General features: G+C 38.8%; 2 protein-coding genes across 3 annotated transcripts in view; one reads left to right on the top strand and one right to left on the bottom strand.

Annotated features, from left to right (window-relative positions):
- Positions 1-5787, bottom strand: LOC118236159 (cysteinyl leukotriene receptor 1-like). 2 transcript variants are annotated; one of them, XM_035434275.1, is made up of 3 exons: positions 5625-5787; positions 3526-3702; positions 1-1412 (listed from the first exon to the last, which is right to left on the bottom strand). In XM_035434275.1, exon 3 carries the CDS (start codon positions 1394-1396, stop codon positions 407-409), a length of 990 nt encoding a protein of 329 aa, XP_035290166.1. In that variant the 5' UTR covers positions 1397-1412; positions 3526-3702; positions 5625-5787; the 3' UTR covers positions 1-406. The 2 variants fall into 2 exon arrangements, with proteins under 2 accessions (XP_035290166.1, XP_035290167.1); XM_035434276.1 differs by lacking the exon at positions 3526-3702.
- Positions 5788-14214: 8427 nt separating this feature from the next.
- Positions 14215-17385, top strand: part of LOC118235685 (transcriptional regulator ATRX-like) — a 48224-nt gene continuing 45053 nt past the window's right edge. Inside the window, exon 1 of the mRNA XM_035433301.1 lies at positions 14215-14446. Within this exon, the coding sequence (XP_035289192.1) occupies positions 14427-14446 (20 nt within the window). The 5' untranslated portion in view covers positions 14215-14426. The remainder of the gene's footprint in view (positions 14447-17385) is intronic.

The following is a 17385-nucleotide window of genomic DNA, read 5'->3' as shown; positions in this document are numbered from 1 at the left end:
TGTTGGATGTCAGGGGTCCACATACTTTTGGCTATGTACTCTACTTCATTTCCTTGACCTGATTTTGGACCATATCACCTGACGATACTTATTGACAAGATATAACATGATAAATACCCCTTAAGCTGAAAACGTTTTATTTATTGCGAAAGCTCATTATATACTGTATGAAACTTTTTATGAACAAAACTGCATTTAGGGACATGCCCAAAGCCTATCAAAGTTTGTTGCCACTAATTTTCAGTAGTACAATCACAGTGGCAGAAAGAGCTACTAGTGTCCTCAACATTTGAGCCGAAGAAAATAAGTTTGTCAACAGAATTTTAAAGTAATAAAAGCCAATTAGACAGAGCACACTACAAGACAAGAGTCAACATTGGAGTGGCTTTCCCAAGACGGTGAGAACTTAGGACTTGAGGGGTGATCTTGCGCTGAGTGGTCTTTGTGATTTTCTGCTGAGGGTAAAGATTTTATGGCGGAAGTTCGCCCCTGAGAAGAAATAGAGCATGGGGTCGAAGCAGGAGTTGGAGGCAGCTAAACAGAGTGTAACCACTACAGACTTCTGTATGGAGACAATGTCATCACAGTTGTAGTGACCCATTGAGTGCAGGTGAATAGTGCGCTGAATGTGATAGGGCATGAAGCTGATAAAAAAGGCCAGCATGACAATGACAATCATGCTGACTGCTTTAGTACGATTGCTCTTACTCATGGTGGTGGAGCTAAATAGCAAAGTGTATATGATGCCAGCATAGCACAGCAGAATGATCAGGAAGGGGATTGCAAAGCCCACCACCACGGAGAAATAGTTCAGGATTATGAGCTTGTTGATATCCCGTTCCACATCAGGTGGCTCAAAGCATTTTGTTTTGTTAGTGATGGGGTCCACATGGATACCTTGCATGAGGAAGGGCGAGCCTGTTAAGCAGATGAACACCCAAATGCAGATGCAGACAGTGCAGGCCTTGCGTACACTCACCAGCCTGAGGTTCTGCACTGGGAAGACAATGGCAAGGAAGCGAGTGCAGCTCACAGCCATCATGAAGAAGATGCTGCAGTAGAGGTTTACGTACAAGGCATAGGAACTGAATCTGCACAGGAAGTCACCATATTCCCATTGACCCTTCCTAAAGTAGTAAATGGCACGCAGTGGTAGGGTGCTGACACACAGCAGGTCTGAAACTGCCAAGTTCAGCATATAGATGTGGAACGCTGAGCACTCGTGAAGAGTCCTGATCAGGATGATGAGGGCAAAGCCGTTACCCAGCAGGCCAAGGACTGTGACGATGGAGTAGATGGTGGGGTACACCTCACTGCGGAAGTCATCGATGGAGGGGCACAGTGAATCTGTGATATTTTCCCAACTGGTGGTAAGGGACATATTTTCAGATTCCATCTTTGTGAGAGTCCTCCTGCAAGAGGAGGGACACTTGGTTACAGGGCATTTTGAAAAAAATAATATCCTGGACACTTTTCTTCCTGGCCAAGAACAGGGGATGAACTGCCTGAAGTTTTTTTTTTTTCATCAGCAATAAACTTAGATAAGATTGTCTGTTTAAGAATACGGGCCTGCCTCTAATTACATAATCTGTACACACAGCATTAAACAGGTAAACCCAATGACCAGGAGTAATGTCTCCTCCTCCAAAAATGACAAAACAAAATTGCAAGCCACTGCTCAGAGGTGGAAAATCCAGTTTCATAAAGTAAAAGATTGTTCAACTCAGACTTTCAGTACTCCTGCAAGCAAACTATGAGTTGAAACCACAAACTCTGTGTTCTAGATTTATTAGTCGACAATACACAACAACTATGCCGAATACGGAGTTTCTAAGCAGCACCATTGTCGCTCATGTCGTCCATTTAACAAGCACCCCCTCCCTGCAGTCTCATCTGCAACTATGCATCCCCCATGATACACTGGACAACAGTGTCTATCTGGGCATTCATAAAAATATAATTTCACTACCAAAAATTTGTATTCCATCATAGCAACAAGATAAACCAAACAATAGCTCTAAGATATGCTAATGCAGCGGTGAAAACACAGCTCACTGAATAACGAAATAAACAAGACAAAAATATTTTCTATATTATGCATAGAGATGTCCCTTTCAAGACTTTGTGGACATATATTGTCTTGGACAACCCGTTTGTGAAATATACACATTTGTGACACCTGTGTAACTTCCAAGATAGCTGTGCGTAAAACCACACATGCTGTTTTGAGTTCCATCATTTTTTGGAAAATATTATTATTGAGAACTTCTGAGCATGGCTAAGGCATATGTTTGCTGATAGACCTAGCTGATATTGTTTTCTGAAGTAAGTCAGAAGAGGTAAACGACAGCATTGATTCTCTTCTGGAAGAGAATGGCTATGAACGCAGATAAGATTTTATCCCCAATATGCAAGTATTAATGCTCTAAATATATATACATTATTTTTGAAAAAAGTGTCTTTAAATAGGTTAGTGCTGTTTTATAATGACGATATTTCACACTGTAGCATAAGCGTACTGTGATAGCTCAGTCATGTTTATGTTTCCTGCACCGAATTTGACATGAAGCTGGAACATCGACAAAACGTGGAATATTGTTTTAATGTCGTCCCATCCCCATATATAATGTTTTTGCATTATTTTTTAATCTGATATCAATGTTTCATTTTAAACCACCATAAGAGGCACATTTATATGCTTTATAAAAAACAAAAAGCATTTTAGTCATTTTTGAAGAAATTTTGGATGTTTCTGGACACCTACTGTAAGGTATTTTAGGCCCCTGTACTTGTAATTCCCACTTTAAAATGATGAAAAAATGAGTTTCTTGAATCAAAACAATTGATTTGTAGTGAAATACATGATTATGTTGTGATTTACAGCAATGCACAATTTATACATTTTGGATAGATTTGGAGATCCTGGGAACACTGTAAAGGAGTTTGATCCAGGACATGTATAGTTCAACCTGCTATATTGTATATATGCAATCTCTAAGTATTTCATTGCAAACTAAAAAAGAACAAGTTCATTTCTGCTTATTGCCCAAGATAAATTATGACACTTTATTGCTTCCTAAATTTTAAATATAACTAATCTAAATTTTGTAAATGGTACAAATGTCTTGCTTCATTTAAGCGATTTTCCAAGTATCTGTGATGTTTACACCTGGAGTTATAAAGCTTTAAATAGAGTACCCCCTGAATGGGAAAGGATTGGCCAGATTTGGCATCTGCGCGAAGGGTTAACAGTAGGCAGAAGGTTAATACGTGCTATGAGTTAGTGACACGCTACTCTATATTAGCTACGTGGTTAGTTCATTTAATCAGTCTCATAAAATGAAGTTTTAACTATGTAAAACAACAAGGTCATGAAATTTGCTATTCCAGACCAACATAGCAACACAGTCCATTTACCATTTACATAGCAAAACAAACAGCAGTAAAATGACCTAACCAGGTATTACAAGTTTTACGCTAGCCTATTGTTTGAAGTGTTAAATAAAATGCGTTTCAATACTTAACGGCTATAAAAGGGGAGCCCAGTCCTTAATTCCTTTAGGTGATGCGTCAGCTCATCAGCTGGTCAAAGGCCACTGCAAGTACATGTGGTCCTAGAAGACTTCTTCCTTGAAGTCGGGGTCGTGGCGGGTTCCAGTCAAGATTACTTTGGATATGCACAGATCTTCCACTTGGGTCTGGCTGCAAGTGAGATACGGAGGAAAAGCCTATAGATACATGTTCCTCAATACAGCTGTCAAAGGGGAAAAAGAGCTTGGTTTTTTTTTTTGGGGGGGTGGGGGTGGGGATGGGGATGGGGTGCTGGCAGGACAGGCAGGTCTCAATGAGCAAGCGAGGTGAGTGTTCGGAGACGCAGCAAAGTCTGTTGATTTCCTTAGTGCGTCTGGTTGGGTAGATGTAAAACGCCTGTAATGTAAACAAGTGTCTTCACCCTTTGGTGAGTTTTTATTCTCAAGTGACGAACCCCACGTTTGTTCCCTGGAACCTGATTGGTAGATTATTTTGGGCAAGCAGACATTTGATTGGCTCGTGGTATTTGAGCTGTTAATCAAACACTGGTTAATCAAAACCATTGATCATTCATGTTTAAGCCTGTTCAATCGGGCTTCCCATTTTCTTCTCAAAGGGGGAGTTCCTGCTCCAAACTAACTGATCAAGCAGTGGGTTTAATGCAGGGTCACAAGATGAAGTGGATAGGCACTCACTGCCTTGGTTGATCACAAAAAGTTAATGGTGAACATGACTCAGCAGATGGCCAGTCCAGTGGTACATTAAAAAAAAAAATAAATAAATAAATAAATGACCCCATTCAGGTGTATTAACATGGCAGTAGCACATGCAATTACCATTTTCTCCTTATTATACATTGGCTGCTTTAGCTTATACAAAAAGTCAATTTATTCGCTAACAGTGCTAAAAGGGGAGTGGGTAGTCAAAAGCCGCATATCACGAACAGAAGCTAGTATTAATTTTGGCAGCTAGCAAGCACCAGTTTCTCTGCGTAATATTCTACTGTTTGTACAGTAAGAATGGTACCATTGAAAATGGTGTTGCTGTCAGCCTTGGTGAAAGCTGCTGATGTTTGGTTGCCTTTGACAAGTGGTTTAGGTCTCAAAGGATCCTCACATTAGGTAGACATTATAGAATTTATGAACAACATCATTCCATTGTAAATGTTTTCTGGTGCAAACATCACACTGATTTTATTCTATAGGACTGTGGTCATTCATAAATAAAATGTACTTATTCTACAGCATACTGGTTTCATGTGGTCACATAGCTATGAAGAAACAAATTCTTAACATGATATACAGTGGAGTAGTGATAGTGATACATAATATTTAAAAATGGCTGTATTGTTTATGCATACTACCGATTTGTACATTGTTTTGCAAGAACAGGACAGAAAATGATGGAAAGTAAGCTAAGTACACAAGAAGCAGAAACAATTTAGCATACCAGAACCATTAAGTAAAATCTTAGCTCCGTGGAATTTTGAAAGAGCACTTTTTCAAGACCTTATTAGGCAATTACTTTCTGTCCCCAGAGACAGGAGTCTCTGGTCTTAATCTCAAGAACCATATATTACACTATACTGAAACCTACAGTGCAAGGGACATTTAATAAAATTAAAATAAATAATATTTTGGAAAAATAAATTCACTGCAACATGTCAATTTGTCATCCAAGACAGTTGTATTACACACACATATATATATATATATATATATATATTATTTTTTTAATCTTTTATTTTCTTTATTTATTTTTTTTTAACTTTTTTCTACCGGTCCTCAGGAGGGAACGAAAGTTTTGACCAATATTATTGCGCTGCCATTTTTATTTTATAGATTTTAAATGCTACAAACATTTCTCACTTTACAAATGAGGTTCTTCTGTAATTAACTCGTTTATTCACGTATGCAACACGGTATATCTTTCAGCCAAATTATGTGCAGCAGTAGACAGGCAAACCTTCAATGGGAGAAACTAGTGCGCTAGAGAAAAGACAACAATGAGAGCACACGACAGAAAATGATATTTTCGCGACTTTTAAAATAATATGAATACTGATCGACCACAAGTAGGAGTAGCGCACTTACCGTTAGTTAAATTCCAAACGTGGACAGGCTCAGAGACACCCACTCTTCCTTTCGTTGCATACAGTGGAAGCTACTGCAACAGCTCTCATGGATGTTTTCCTAAACGCTACCACCTGCAAAATTTTTAACTGGTGGAACGTCAGTACATGGCAACACCCACAGTCGCAATGTTTACGTTTCTGTTCGTGTTTTATACTCCTTGTTGGGTTTATAGTGAGGAAGGAACCACCCTTAAGAACGAACACTTCAGACATATTTATGTTAATCTTTAATTTAATCTTGTTATTCTTTTTAAAGTTGATTAACAATTTCAATTGAGTATATGCTTTGTGGAAGTATGGAAACTAATTTACAGAATGTATGTTAAAAGGCAGTGTGTTTAATAATGACACAGCTTACCATACATGTTAAATTTGACACATTTTGATTAGAAGCCTTCTTATGGAGGAATGGTGTGCAATGCACAATTTAGCAAATATGAACACCAATAAGTCCAACAGATGTGTATTAGTTAGAAATGCAGTTGTATGTCGGCAATTGATCTGCCCTTAGCCTGCATAGGATAGGGGTGTGTGTCCTGTTTGAATACAGAGCTGCATTTCCACTGGTAAATTACTGCTTCTGGGTTCATTTACATATTTCAATGAAATGATCCGTTAGTAAGGTTTGGCCAAGTTCTATTCACAATTAGAGATGTTTTTATTCTGAGTGAACGCCCTAGAAACAAAAGGAAGTTGTGTACTTCTTGTTCAGGCGTAGGCTTTTTCGTTATTTTCTTTTCTGTAGAACAGGCCTAACCTGTTGCACTGGCAAAATAAAATTCAAATTCAGTGTTTTGTGTTGGAAAGGGGACAGGCATAAGTGTTATTGTCACGGTTCATGGGGGTTAGGACCCTGGCGCAGAGTGAAAAAACACACAAAACTCAAAAGGATGGATACAAACAAGGACTTTACAACAAAAAAGGCAAACAAACAGGGAACAGATAAAGCCACAAAGGGCAAAACAACTCAAAAAAATTCTTATGAACATAAAAAAAACAGAACAGAACACAGGCATGTGGAACACTCAGGCAAACACATGAAAGGAACGAAAGAAGATGCATACAGGTCTGGAACAAGCACAGGTCAGAAACAAACACAAGGAACCAGCACCCAAGTTAAGGGGACAAATAACTTAAATAGACTGAAAACCAACAAGACACAGGAGGGCACAATTAACAATCAAACCAGGACAGGGTGGGAACAACGAGACACAATCAGAAACAATAATAAAGTAATTGAAAGCAATAATACAATTAACAGGGGAACGTGCAGGACACAAAACAGAAGTGTCGCCATCTGGCGGTCCAACAAGGTAAAACAGAGACAGAAACACAGAACCATGACAGTTATGTTCTGACAGTTAAGCGTGTGCCTTTATGGTCACCGAAACTAACATTATTCATAGCTCTTTCCAGTACAAAAAATTTAATTTTGTCGACAGTCAAGTTATAGCACTTTGTCCAGCTTGAGTTATTTTGAATTGGATTACAGAAAACAATGCACATTTGGGTTTATTTAAAGCCCTTAAAAACTCAATTGGGCACATTAACTAAAATAAGAGGAATTTTCAACATGCTGAGAAGTCCAATCTGAAGCCAAACTGGCAGTGATGTGAATGGTGTCTTTAGCTCAGAAGTCTGGGACCACAGAGCTGGTGTTACATCCGCCTCTGCTACTTCCCCGGACACGCCCTCCACTTCCCATTCAGTGGCTCCCTAATCTGTCACCTTCCTGGTAGCTCCCACCCTCTCTCTCTCCCTGTGTGTCTGTGTGTGATTGTCGGAGTGGAGACAGGTGTACTGGAGTCAGAGCAGAAGTGCCACCAGCTGCATCTCATAATCAAGACGCCTACAAATACTCAGCTCTGCCACATCCACGCTGCCAGATCGTAGCCTCTGCTCAGTCAGTCTATGCTTCTAGCCAGTTTTCCTATTGCTAGGCCTAGCTACTCTGATAGCCTGTTTGTTAAACTGAAACCTGTGGTTTTTTTTCCTCCCCTTGCAGTTCCATTTGCTCTTTCTCCAGTCCCTGTCTTCCGCCCCCACTTCGTCAGCCCTGCTCCCCTGTCCTGGACCCTGCTCGGCTCACTTCCCCCTTGGATTCTACTCCAGATCTGCTCAACTAGGTTCCCCAGCTCTCTCTCTGCATTCACCCCTGCCTCCACGGCCAGCTGCTAGCCCGGCTCCCCATTCTTCCAGCTATCTTCCCAGCTCCGCCCACTCCCTGGCTGTCCATTGTCTGTTCCCTCTACCCCTAATAAATACTCTGCTTTACCTTAATTCAGTCTCTAAACATTTTGACAAGTGCCTCAATAAGCCTTAAATTGAATTTGTCATCAATCCATCTATTCAATTACAAGAATTGTTCAAGTCTAATATAAAGATGAGGTTCAATTACCTTTAAAGAATAACAAATGTTACAGACATGGACTGGGTGCAGTCACACAAGAAATGAAAGAAAATAGCCAAACCCCAAAAACTTGCCAAGACTGAAGTTCAAATGCCAAAAGCGCAGAATATTTCAAAAGACCAGAGTTGAAATGTGGAATGCCCATCCTAGATGCAGGACTCAGATGCCTACTTTCAACAAACTATTAAACCTGACTTCTTTCCAAGTTGCACCAACTAAAAAGAAGTTGCACATTTTATCTACTGAAAGAGAGAGTGGGGACTAAACATCCTTAGTTAATGATCAGGGAGGATTCAAGGAGTACTGCTTTCTTACTTTTAATATATATTCTTATTGGTTCAGTCAATTTACAATACAACACACCTCATTGTGGTTATAGGGAGATTGACCCTCTCCTAGTGAACATTATGTTGACATTAAATATTAGTATTTTTATATATTTGTGGGAGGGAAGGCTTTGGTTATGGACATGATCGTAAGCTACTATGTAGAGACGCTAGATCAGGCAACAATTGAACCAAGTTACAAAGTCAGCAGTGACACGCTGACCTCTGCTTTATTCTGGCATGACCTGACCAGAATGTACAACATAGTGGCTATAGGTATATTAACCAATTTTTTAAAGCCAAGACAGAGGGCAATTGTAAACTAATGTCTTACACTCGAGCTCCAGGAAAGCAATGGATGGATGTCAGCAAAATGAAATGCAGGAACATAAATTTTTGTGCATTTGTCATGTGCAAAAATGATTACATATTGATTTCACCCTGTGAGAGGATTGTGTGGTTATAGTGTCGGCTGCAGGTGGAGAGAAGGGGGAGTGGTTTAGCCAGCTTGCAGGCACAGCTGTGGGCAATTAAATAATCTGAGTTAACCTTTATATGTGTTGTCTGCAGTGAGACCAGTGTTTGTCAGGCAGTGCAAACAACGCCATAGCAGCAGCCACAGCACCAGCCACAGCAACTGTGTTGGACAGCGGTAATAGCTGTTATCGCATTGAGTCAATAAAGTATGTGCTTCTCCCTTACCTGGAGTCCGTGTGAAGATTTGGCACAAGTGTGTCGCACAGCGATTATTTAATACCCAGCATAGAAAGTAAGTGGAGCCTTGAGTACAAAAATACCTGAGGTGGAAAATCTAGGTTCAGAAAGTATAAGGGCCTTCCCTAATATTTGTTGCAATCACCTGTATTTGCTAATATGCACAATTTTTCAGCCAGGTGGTAGAACTAGTTTGCGAAATCACCTGGCTAAGTTCATGAGTGGAAGTCACATGACAGGACTTACTTTTTAATACCTGGACTTTTCACTGCTGATAAATTTTAAAAAAATAATAATACATGACATGATGAGTTGTTATTTATAATAGCCATATTATGAACAAATGTAGCACTGATCCAGCATGAATATTACATTTGGTGGTATGAATATTAAATTCCTTCTCTCTTTCTACGCAAACATACTGCATATGTTTCATGATGGGAAAATACATTTGTTTTTCGTGAGTTAATAATGTGTGTATCTCCTTAGCTACTTTAGCTTGTTAGCAATTTCAAATGAAAATTAAGTAATTTACATGTAGATATTCTACATTACTCATACCACATATTTCAAATGAAAATATCAGACACTTGTCTTAGTATGAAATGCTGGTTAGGAGCACTAGGTACAGAATGACTCAAAATACCCTTACTGCACTGCGGCAGCTGGCCGAGAACACACTCCACATCAAAAGCAGTCACAGAGGTTCAGCACCATGGAAAGTGGCAGTGTAGCAGTATGCCCTTTGTGGCCTGGGGGTTTGGTTTTGGGGGACCATGCTGAAGCATCTAGAACAGAAAGTCCCCCAGACGTGGCCATATATGCTGATGTGGACAATACATAATTCAGTTAAATTGATATGTATATTAATATGTATGAATAAACACAGTCTTTCCATTTCATATAGTCTTAACAGTTAACATATCCATTACTTACAGTACAGTCTTTTTTGTTATCATGTGACATGTACAATTAGATCTCCCAAGTGGATGTGTTATTAATACAGATTATGGTGAAAGTCCTAAACATGGCCACTATCATGATTAAAGAAATGCTGCTATTTATAATAAAATCTGTGATATCTAGAATATGTGTATGTCACCAACACACTAAAATGTCCAGTGCTAATTCAATTCTAACACAGTTTACATGGCCAAAGTAGTAAGATTTAACACTGAACAGTTTACAGTGTCGTGTTTTACTTGTAAAAACATCTTTCTGTTAGTATGTAGGAAGGTATAGGTATGTTACATATGAAAACACATGTGGCACTAGCACAATGGAGATGTTACTGTTCTTTACATCTTCTGATGTCATTAAGTTGGTGTTGTAGTTTTACAACCACTTTCAGTGCAATGAGGATTTTGTTGGTACAGTATATCACCGATAGTGTGTGACCTTTGCAGTATTTGCATTTCTCAACGATAGAGTCATTACAGCCAGGTTTGTGAGACTCACCTGTTCAGCTGCGCAAAACTGCATATCAGGTTGAAGGCATATTCTGCAGATGCACAGAAAAGATCTTCATGGAACACCATACAGTGTTGAAATTACATTGCAAATGACATTACATTACATTCATTAAGCAAACGGTCTTATCCATTACATTACATGCATTTAGCAGTTGGTCTTATCTATTAATAAAAATTAAAAAAACATTACATTACATTGCATTCATTAAGCAGACACGCTTATCCATTACAATGCATTAATTTAGCAGAGGCTGTTATCCTGAGAGATGTGCAATAACAGAGAACACATGTGCAACCTTTTGAGTTATGTGGCCAACAGTACCAGACCTGGCTAACAGCATTCATAAACAAGCAAGTGTATGTGTGAGATAATAAAAGCACTGAATGTAAGTGTACCTATACTGACCTAGAACCATAATACAAATCAGACTGACACATCCAAAACCATATACAACTTTAAAGTGATTATAAAGTCACTGAAACTAGTTGAAATAACCTTAAATTATCACAAAGGAATGTATCCACTACACATCCACAAAGTAGCCATTCAAAGTTATGTCAATAACAGTAATAACACACATTTAAAATCAGGCATAAAATCCGTATGTGCGTGGTTGGGCGTGCCCTGCCACCCCACCTAGCCTTCGACTCCTCCCAAAATGTACCAACCACAAGTAAGCGAACAAACAAGGCTAGCGTGGCTACATTTATCTATCGAGAACGGTAGAGGGCTTCAAGGCTGCAAGTGCAGTGGAACGGACAGTAAGCTTATCAGATAACAAAACAAATCAATTCAGATAGCTAAAAATAGCTAGGTAGAAAATTCTACTAATGCCATCTACAGCGACCAACCTGTAATTTCACTTCACTCAGCTTGACATGGCATTGGATGTGAGTCTGTCATCAAGCACTGACAAACTACAGTGTTGATCACCCACATCAGATCTGCGCTACCCCAGCCTAAACCCCCATGCCTACCTGCCAAAATTAGTCTACCTAGCTAGATAATGCAGATCAGGTATCAGGTTACTTTTTTTCTCTATTACTATTTTTCTCTATAAAAATCTGACAAAGAGATACAGTACAGTGCCAGTTATACTGGGATGGCAGTTACATCTTGACAGGGAAGCATGCCCAATACCCATATACCTTATGTACAAAAACACTGAGAGTTTGGCACTTTTCGTATAATAACCACAATGACCAAAGGCTCTCAGCCCTTAAAAACATCGGGCCTCATTCGCAAAACATGTGCATGATCACATTTGATCGTAAATTGTGTGTAAGAACGTTTTCAACAACATCTCAGCATTCGTCATTTTTTTCTTGTCTGTATTTGTTCATGGCTGTTTCCTTATGCTAATCACATGAACAGGATTATGCATAAAATTCACAAACAGTCAGCATTCATACACCTGAGATATGCACAAAAACAAAGTCTGCATATGTGTCATAAATTCCATATTGGTTTTTCGTAGGAACATTTTTAAGAACAAAAGTAAGAATAATTTAAGAAAAGTTTCATGAATGAGGCCCATTAACTTCTGTACCTTCTGTGCAAACAGAAAGAATTCACAAACACATTCACATTGCCACACAAAAACGTGTTTTTTCTTTCTTTCTTTCTTCTTCTTCTTCCTGCTGATTATATCATCAAAAATACTCCAGGCCCACAAAGAATATGTCTCCCCATTGGACATTTAGCTTCATCAGCCAATAAAAACAAAGTTATTTCCCTTTGTGGGAAACTCATTTATATTTCTGAAATCCATTCTGCAAACCCCACATTGTTTTATGACTAGGGATGGGTATCCCACCTGAAATTGTTGTGTACCTTCTTTAAAAGAAGTGCAAATGACAACATTGAAGAACATCTTTTTATTGCAATGGCGCATCCCATTGTTCTTCTGGATACAACCACTCTTTAGACAGTTTCGCTTTTGGCATTTTGACCAACCAAACATCAGCCAGAGTAGACTGAGCAAGTGTATAATGTTATTTGTACAGACGGCACTGAAATTAAGCAGTGACATCAGCATTACAATTTACTCCGGTAGATAATGTTATCGGTTGTATGGGAATTGCTGCATGCCATCGGGTTTTGGTACCAATCCCTATTCATGATTCAGACAGCTACAGGACTTTTGGAGTCCTTTTTTGCATGGAGCAATCAAAATGCTCAAGGATACAGGCACAATAAAATAAATCCATTTCCCCATTCATGGCCATTTGTTTATAACTTTGTTCCCTTATGAAATATTGATAGTCAAATTATATCAGAATGTTCAATGTATATGTTTCGGAAAAGTTATGAAGGGAGAGCCATATGCATTTCATGACAGAAGATTTATTGATTTCAGTGACAACGAACAAATTGACCGCTGTAGCGTTTCTACTGTAACTCCTTTTTTTAACAAGGCCATTTTAGCTACCTTGCAAATTCCATGTTTCTAAATTAGTGTTAACTAGCCCTATCCTTTACCCACATACAAACAATTAGTAGGTTCGTTGTGTCTACAACAACCCCATTGAAAACACTTCCATTTAAAAACATGACAAATACTTTCATTTATTTGTTATTCATGATAAAGGAAAAATGTCTGAAACCATGCCTTCCGTGTTCTTTGAGCTACAATGTGTGTGTTTGCATGCACTGTATGTACTGAATGTATATGCATGTCTCAGCCTACATTTATATGTATTACTATTATCAGTTACTCATAACAAACACAGTACAAAAAGAAAGGATCTCTCAAGAAAAACGTGTTTTCAACATTTTTTCTTCTTACCCTGTGAAGAGAATGTGGTCATTCAATCTTTGTGCCACATCAAAGTGTCACTGTCAAATAACAAAAATAAATAAATAAAAATAAATATAAAAATTGAAGAATGGCTCATGGAAGAAGACATCACTTAAATGAATGTTTTAAACAGCTGATGAAAACTTACACTCCAGAAAGGATTTGTTTTTACTTGGCTGTCAAGTTAATTTTACAAAATGTACAAGTTATTGTATATTTGCAATTTTAAATAAATACCAGTTGTAAAATAGATGCTGTAGATCTATTTTTTTTTAAAATTTATTTAATTTTTTTTACTTTGAATGACCACATTCTCTTCAGATGTTAAGATGAAAAAACACAGGGCCAAGTTACATTCAAAAATCTAGGAAACACTGTGTAGCACAGCTTTGGAATACAGCTTGTTTAATTTGTGTCAGCTAAGATAGCCAGTATTGTTTGCTGTAACCTGGCCGAATTTTGAGACATATATTTAACAAGTTTTAATTTATGACTTAAAGACAGCGCATTGTACTGTGAGTAACTTGGAAACGTGATTTTGTTGAGATTTATATTGGTGAATAAACGCTTTAAAAAAAATTGTCGTCATGAACTTCTTTATTTAAAATATCCTTCCGTGCACATAAAAACCGACAGGCCTACCTGAAAAATATGCTGAACCTGAAATTATGTATTTTAAAAACGTTAATGATGGGGAAACACCACTGCCTCCCCAGTTCCTACATACTGTACACTCCGTATGGTACACCCCATGGAACTGTGCCTTTAATTGCTTACGAAAGGAAATGACGCATAACTTCCTGTACTAATGAACCAATGTACTGTCATCTACGATTAAAGTAAAATGCGCCATTTTAATGCTTCCAGTCAACCGGGAAAATGGCGGTCCTACCTAATTTACTGTTTTGAAGTTGTATAGCTAGATAACGTTAATGTTATTTAATATTTTTGTCATAGAACAACGCCCGAGAGAACTTTAGGAATACTACCTCTGGAGAAAGACGCCGTGCCCTTCAGGGTGCCTTAAATCGACAAGAAATGACCGCAGAGATTTGCAGGTATGAGTGAAGCGTCAAACGTGTTTTGTGTTGGCTAACACAAGTGTCCAGTACAGTAGCTACTGCTGTCCCATGACCACTCAAATGGTCCATGTTTACGAAGTTATCGATAGGTACTGCACGGCCAGTGTTTGGTTACGCGGTACTTGCAACTTGGCGCTCGTTACCCTGCAGACGTACGTGCCGTGCAAAACAGCAAACAGTGCTACTGGGGCTCAGGAAAACTTCCTGTAGCTTTCTTACTAGCTGGCAGTAACTTGAATAACGTTAACGTTACATCAGGTCTCCACTTTTAGAAGAAATTGTTCTTTGGACAGGTGCTTCTTTTTTGGCTGTCCAGAAGTGATTCGTACGAAACGTTCACCATGCAAGTTTAAGGCAATAACGATACATTTCTGGTTTGCTTAGAAATTGATGTATCATTAAGTGTAAATCAGACATGGGCCAATTATCCACTGAACTAGTTTTAGCTAAATGCTTTATGGTTAGCTCTGCTTGACTGAGCTTGCCTGGTGCAGTGGAATCGGTCTGGTTGCAAAAGTGCAAACACCGCCCATCTGGCTGCCCAGGCAAGCTTAATCAACCGTCGGGAAGTATTTGTAAAGTGCGTGTGTTACCCACAGCTTTTCTAGCACGAGTTACCGGCATAAAATACGATGAAATACACTTTCTATACAAGGTTGCTTGGTTTATGCTTTGATAATCCATTATAATATTTGTTTGAACAACTAAACTTCTTCACCATGTCTCTTCTACCCCCTCTACAATCTACCCATCTACCCACCCTGTTGGAAACCCTGTTTACTTTACAGTAACTTTCGTTTCATGTTCTTCAAGCTCATTTACATAGCTTTAAGATGTATGTTGTGTTTTTATAGCTTCCTTCTAGCTGAAATTACTGTTTAGCTATTCTCCTGCGTAACAAGTTACTTTCACTTTGCATTTTCGCATAAAGGACACTGTGATATTGACACTGTATTATTGTAAATTGTTTATGATTTCATTTTATATTTTTGTAATAATAATGATAATTTCCTCCATGTGGGCTCACCCTGTTGTGATCAGGAGGCTTGTGTTGCTCTTTGACGTTATGAACTACAGGAGCTGAAGGAAATAACCAAGTGGTTTGATTGTTTATAAGTGACTTTAGTTTGCGTGATTAGTGCGACATTATGAACATGTTTTATACATAAAAGCTCTCCAAAAGGACACCCTTTGACTTAAATCCAGGGGAAGTGAGAGGGAGAGGGTGAAGTGGTTGTCGTGTGGGATGAGCTCACAGTGTGCACCTAGTGCTCATGGGAGGTGTAGTATCATGTTGTATCACCTTAACTAGTTCAGATGCTTCTTGTAATCTACAATATTCTTTCATAGAAACCCCTCCCGAAAGATCACCTAATAGTAAGTGCAAATGAGTTACATGCCACTGCAGAATGCTGGTGGGTGGCAGGTGTTAATGTCAAGCCCTGGTTTTTTTACACATTTTGTCTCTTTCAGAATTCAGTGGTCATTTATTGTCTTGGACAATCCATGTGAGAAATAAACAAGCAAATAGAATGCAGGGGTAGGATTTATATTGCCCGACATGCAAAAGCCCACTTGCTTTTTATGGCGTTGTAACTCTTCTGTTCATGCTTGTTTGTTTGATTTTATCCTGTTGAGGACAGTATAAGCTTTCCAAAGGTGTATGGCTCGTCTCATTGGAAGCTTATAGAAACAACTGAGAGCCTCGCACAATATCATGAATGGTTGCTTCAGCACAGTGTTATGCAGTCAACTATTACATTACACAGTAATATAAGTTAAGGTGTAATTGTCATTTTCCTTCAGTTTTTGAAAGATTTTGCTGATTTTGCCAACACAGCATAGCTAAAGCAAATTCTTGCCATGCTCACATGGATTTGGGGAGCTGGTCTAAAGAGGAAGAGAGTATCCATCAAAATTCAAGCAGGATTTAGGTGTTTCACAGGCTTACGTTTTCAATTTTCCTCATACTTCCCTCAGACAGTCTTTGTGTGTTAGAATCAATGAAACTGAATATTATACATGGTATCATGCATAGTTTAACAGATAAAGGGGTCTAATGATATTTCAAAATGGCTGCCAGTTCAAGGAGGTTGACTTCTCTGATTGTATGTAAGGATATGAATGAACAAAGAATTTGAGTTAATTTATAGTAATTATACAGAATGTGAAGAACACAAAATATGTACAGTTGCTGTGTATAGCAAATTTATCTGTGTGTAGATGTCTAAGTCTCTAAGGTCATAGGAGCAATCTTGGGTATCCTACGAGTTTCAGAATTCAGGAGGGCTCTACAGAGTTGTGGGAACTCCAGGGACAAAGTCTGAGTGCCTGGATTGAGAGGCACAAACGACAAGAGAAAAAACAGCTGATAAAAAGTGTGAGGGATTGTTGCCACTCACTTTTATTCGTCTGGCGGTGGGGAATGGGAACGTTCACAACTTTGCTGATGTCAGTCAAAATTTTGTGGAGGTGGCACATAATTTGATCAAGGTGGCCACCTGAGGATTCTCTATGCAGGAGAAACACTGTCATCGTGAAGACCAGAGGATTAGCTATGGCTGAAAAACAACTCATCTGTAAGCTGAGAGGACAGAATTAATTAAGAAACACTCAGCTTCTGCACTATCAAGTACAGCAGTCTTGGAAAAAGAAAGAAAGCAATGATTGTCTCAGAAATATAGCCTACACGTTTAAAAAAAAAAAAAAATGTAATTTAATTTTTATTTACCCAGGGTAGGTTCGCTGAGCAGGGATGCTCTTTTTCCGGAACACCCTGCTTCACACTCATACACACCTGGGAGCTGCCCAGTACAACCACAATCCTCTATTGTTGGCCACTGAGCAGCTCCACTGAAGGGAGAGAACATTTTTTAGCCAATCGAATCACGTATACACGTATAGGTCAGCTGCAG

Source organism: Anguilla anguilla, chromosome 9 (assembly GCF_013347855.1).
Source record: "Anguilla anguilla isolate fAngAng1 chromosome 9, fAngAng1.pri, whole genome shotgun sequence".
NCBI classification, from domain to species: domain Eukaryota; kingdom Metazoa; phylum Chordata; class Actinopteri; order Anguilliformes; family Anguillidae; genus Anguilla; species Anguilla anguilla.
Note: the sequence above shows the minus strand (reverse complement) of the source record. Positions and strands in the feature narration are given on the sequence as shown.

Excerpts from the sequence above, each read along its gene's own strand:
- LOC118236159 (XM_035434275.1), bottom strand. The coding sequence starts at position 1,396 with ATGGAATCTGAAAATATGTCCCTTACCACCAGTTGGGAAAATATCACA.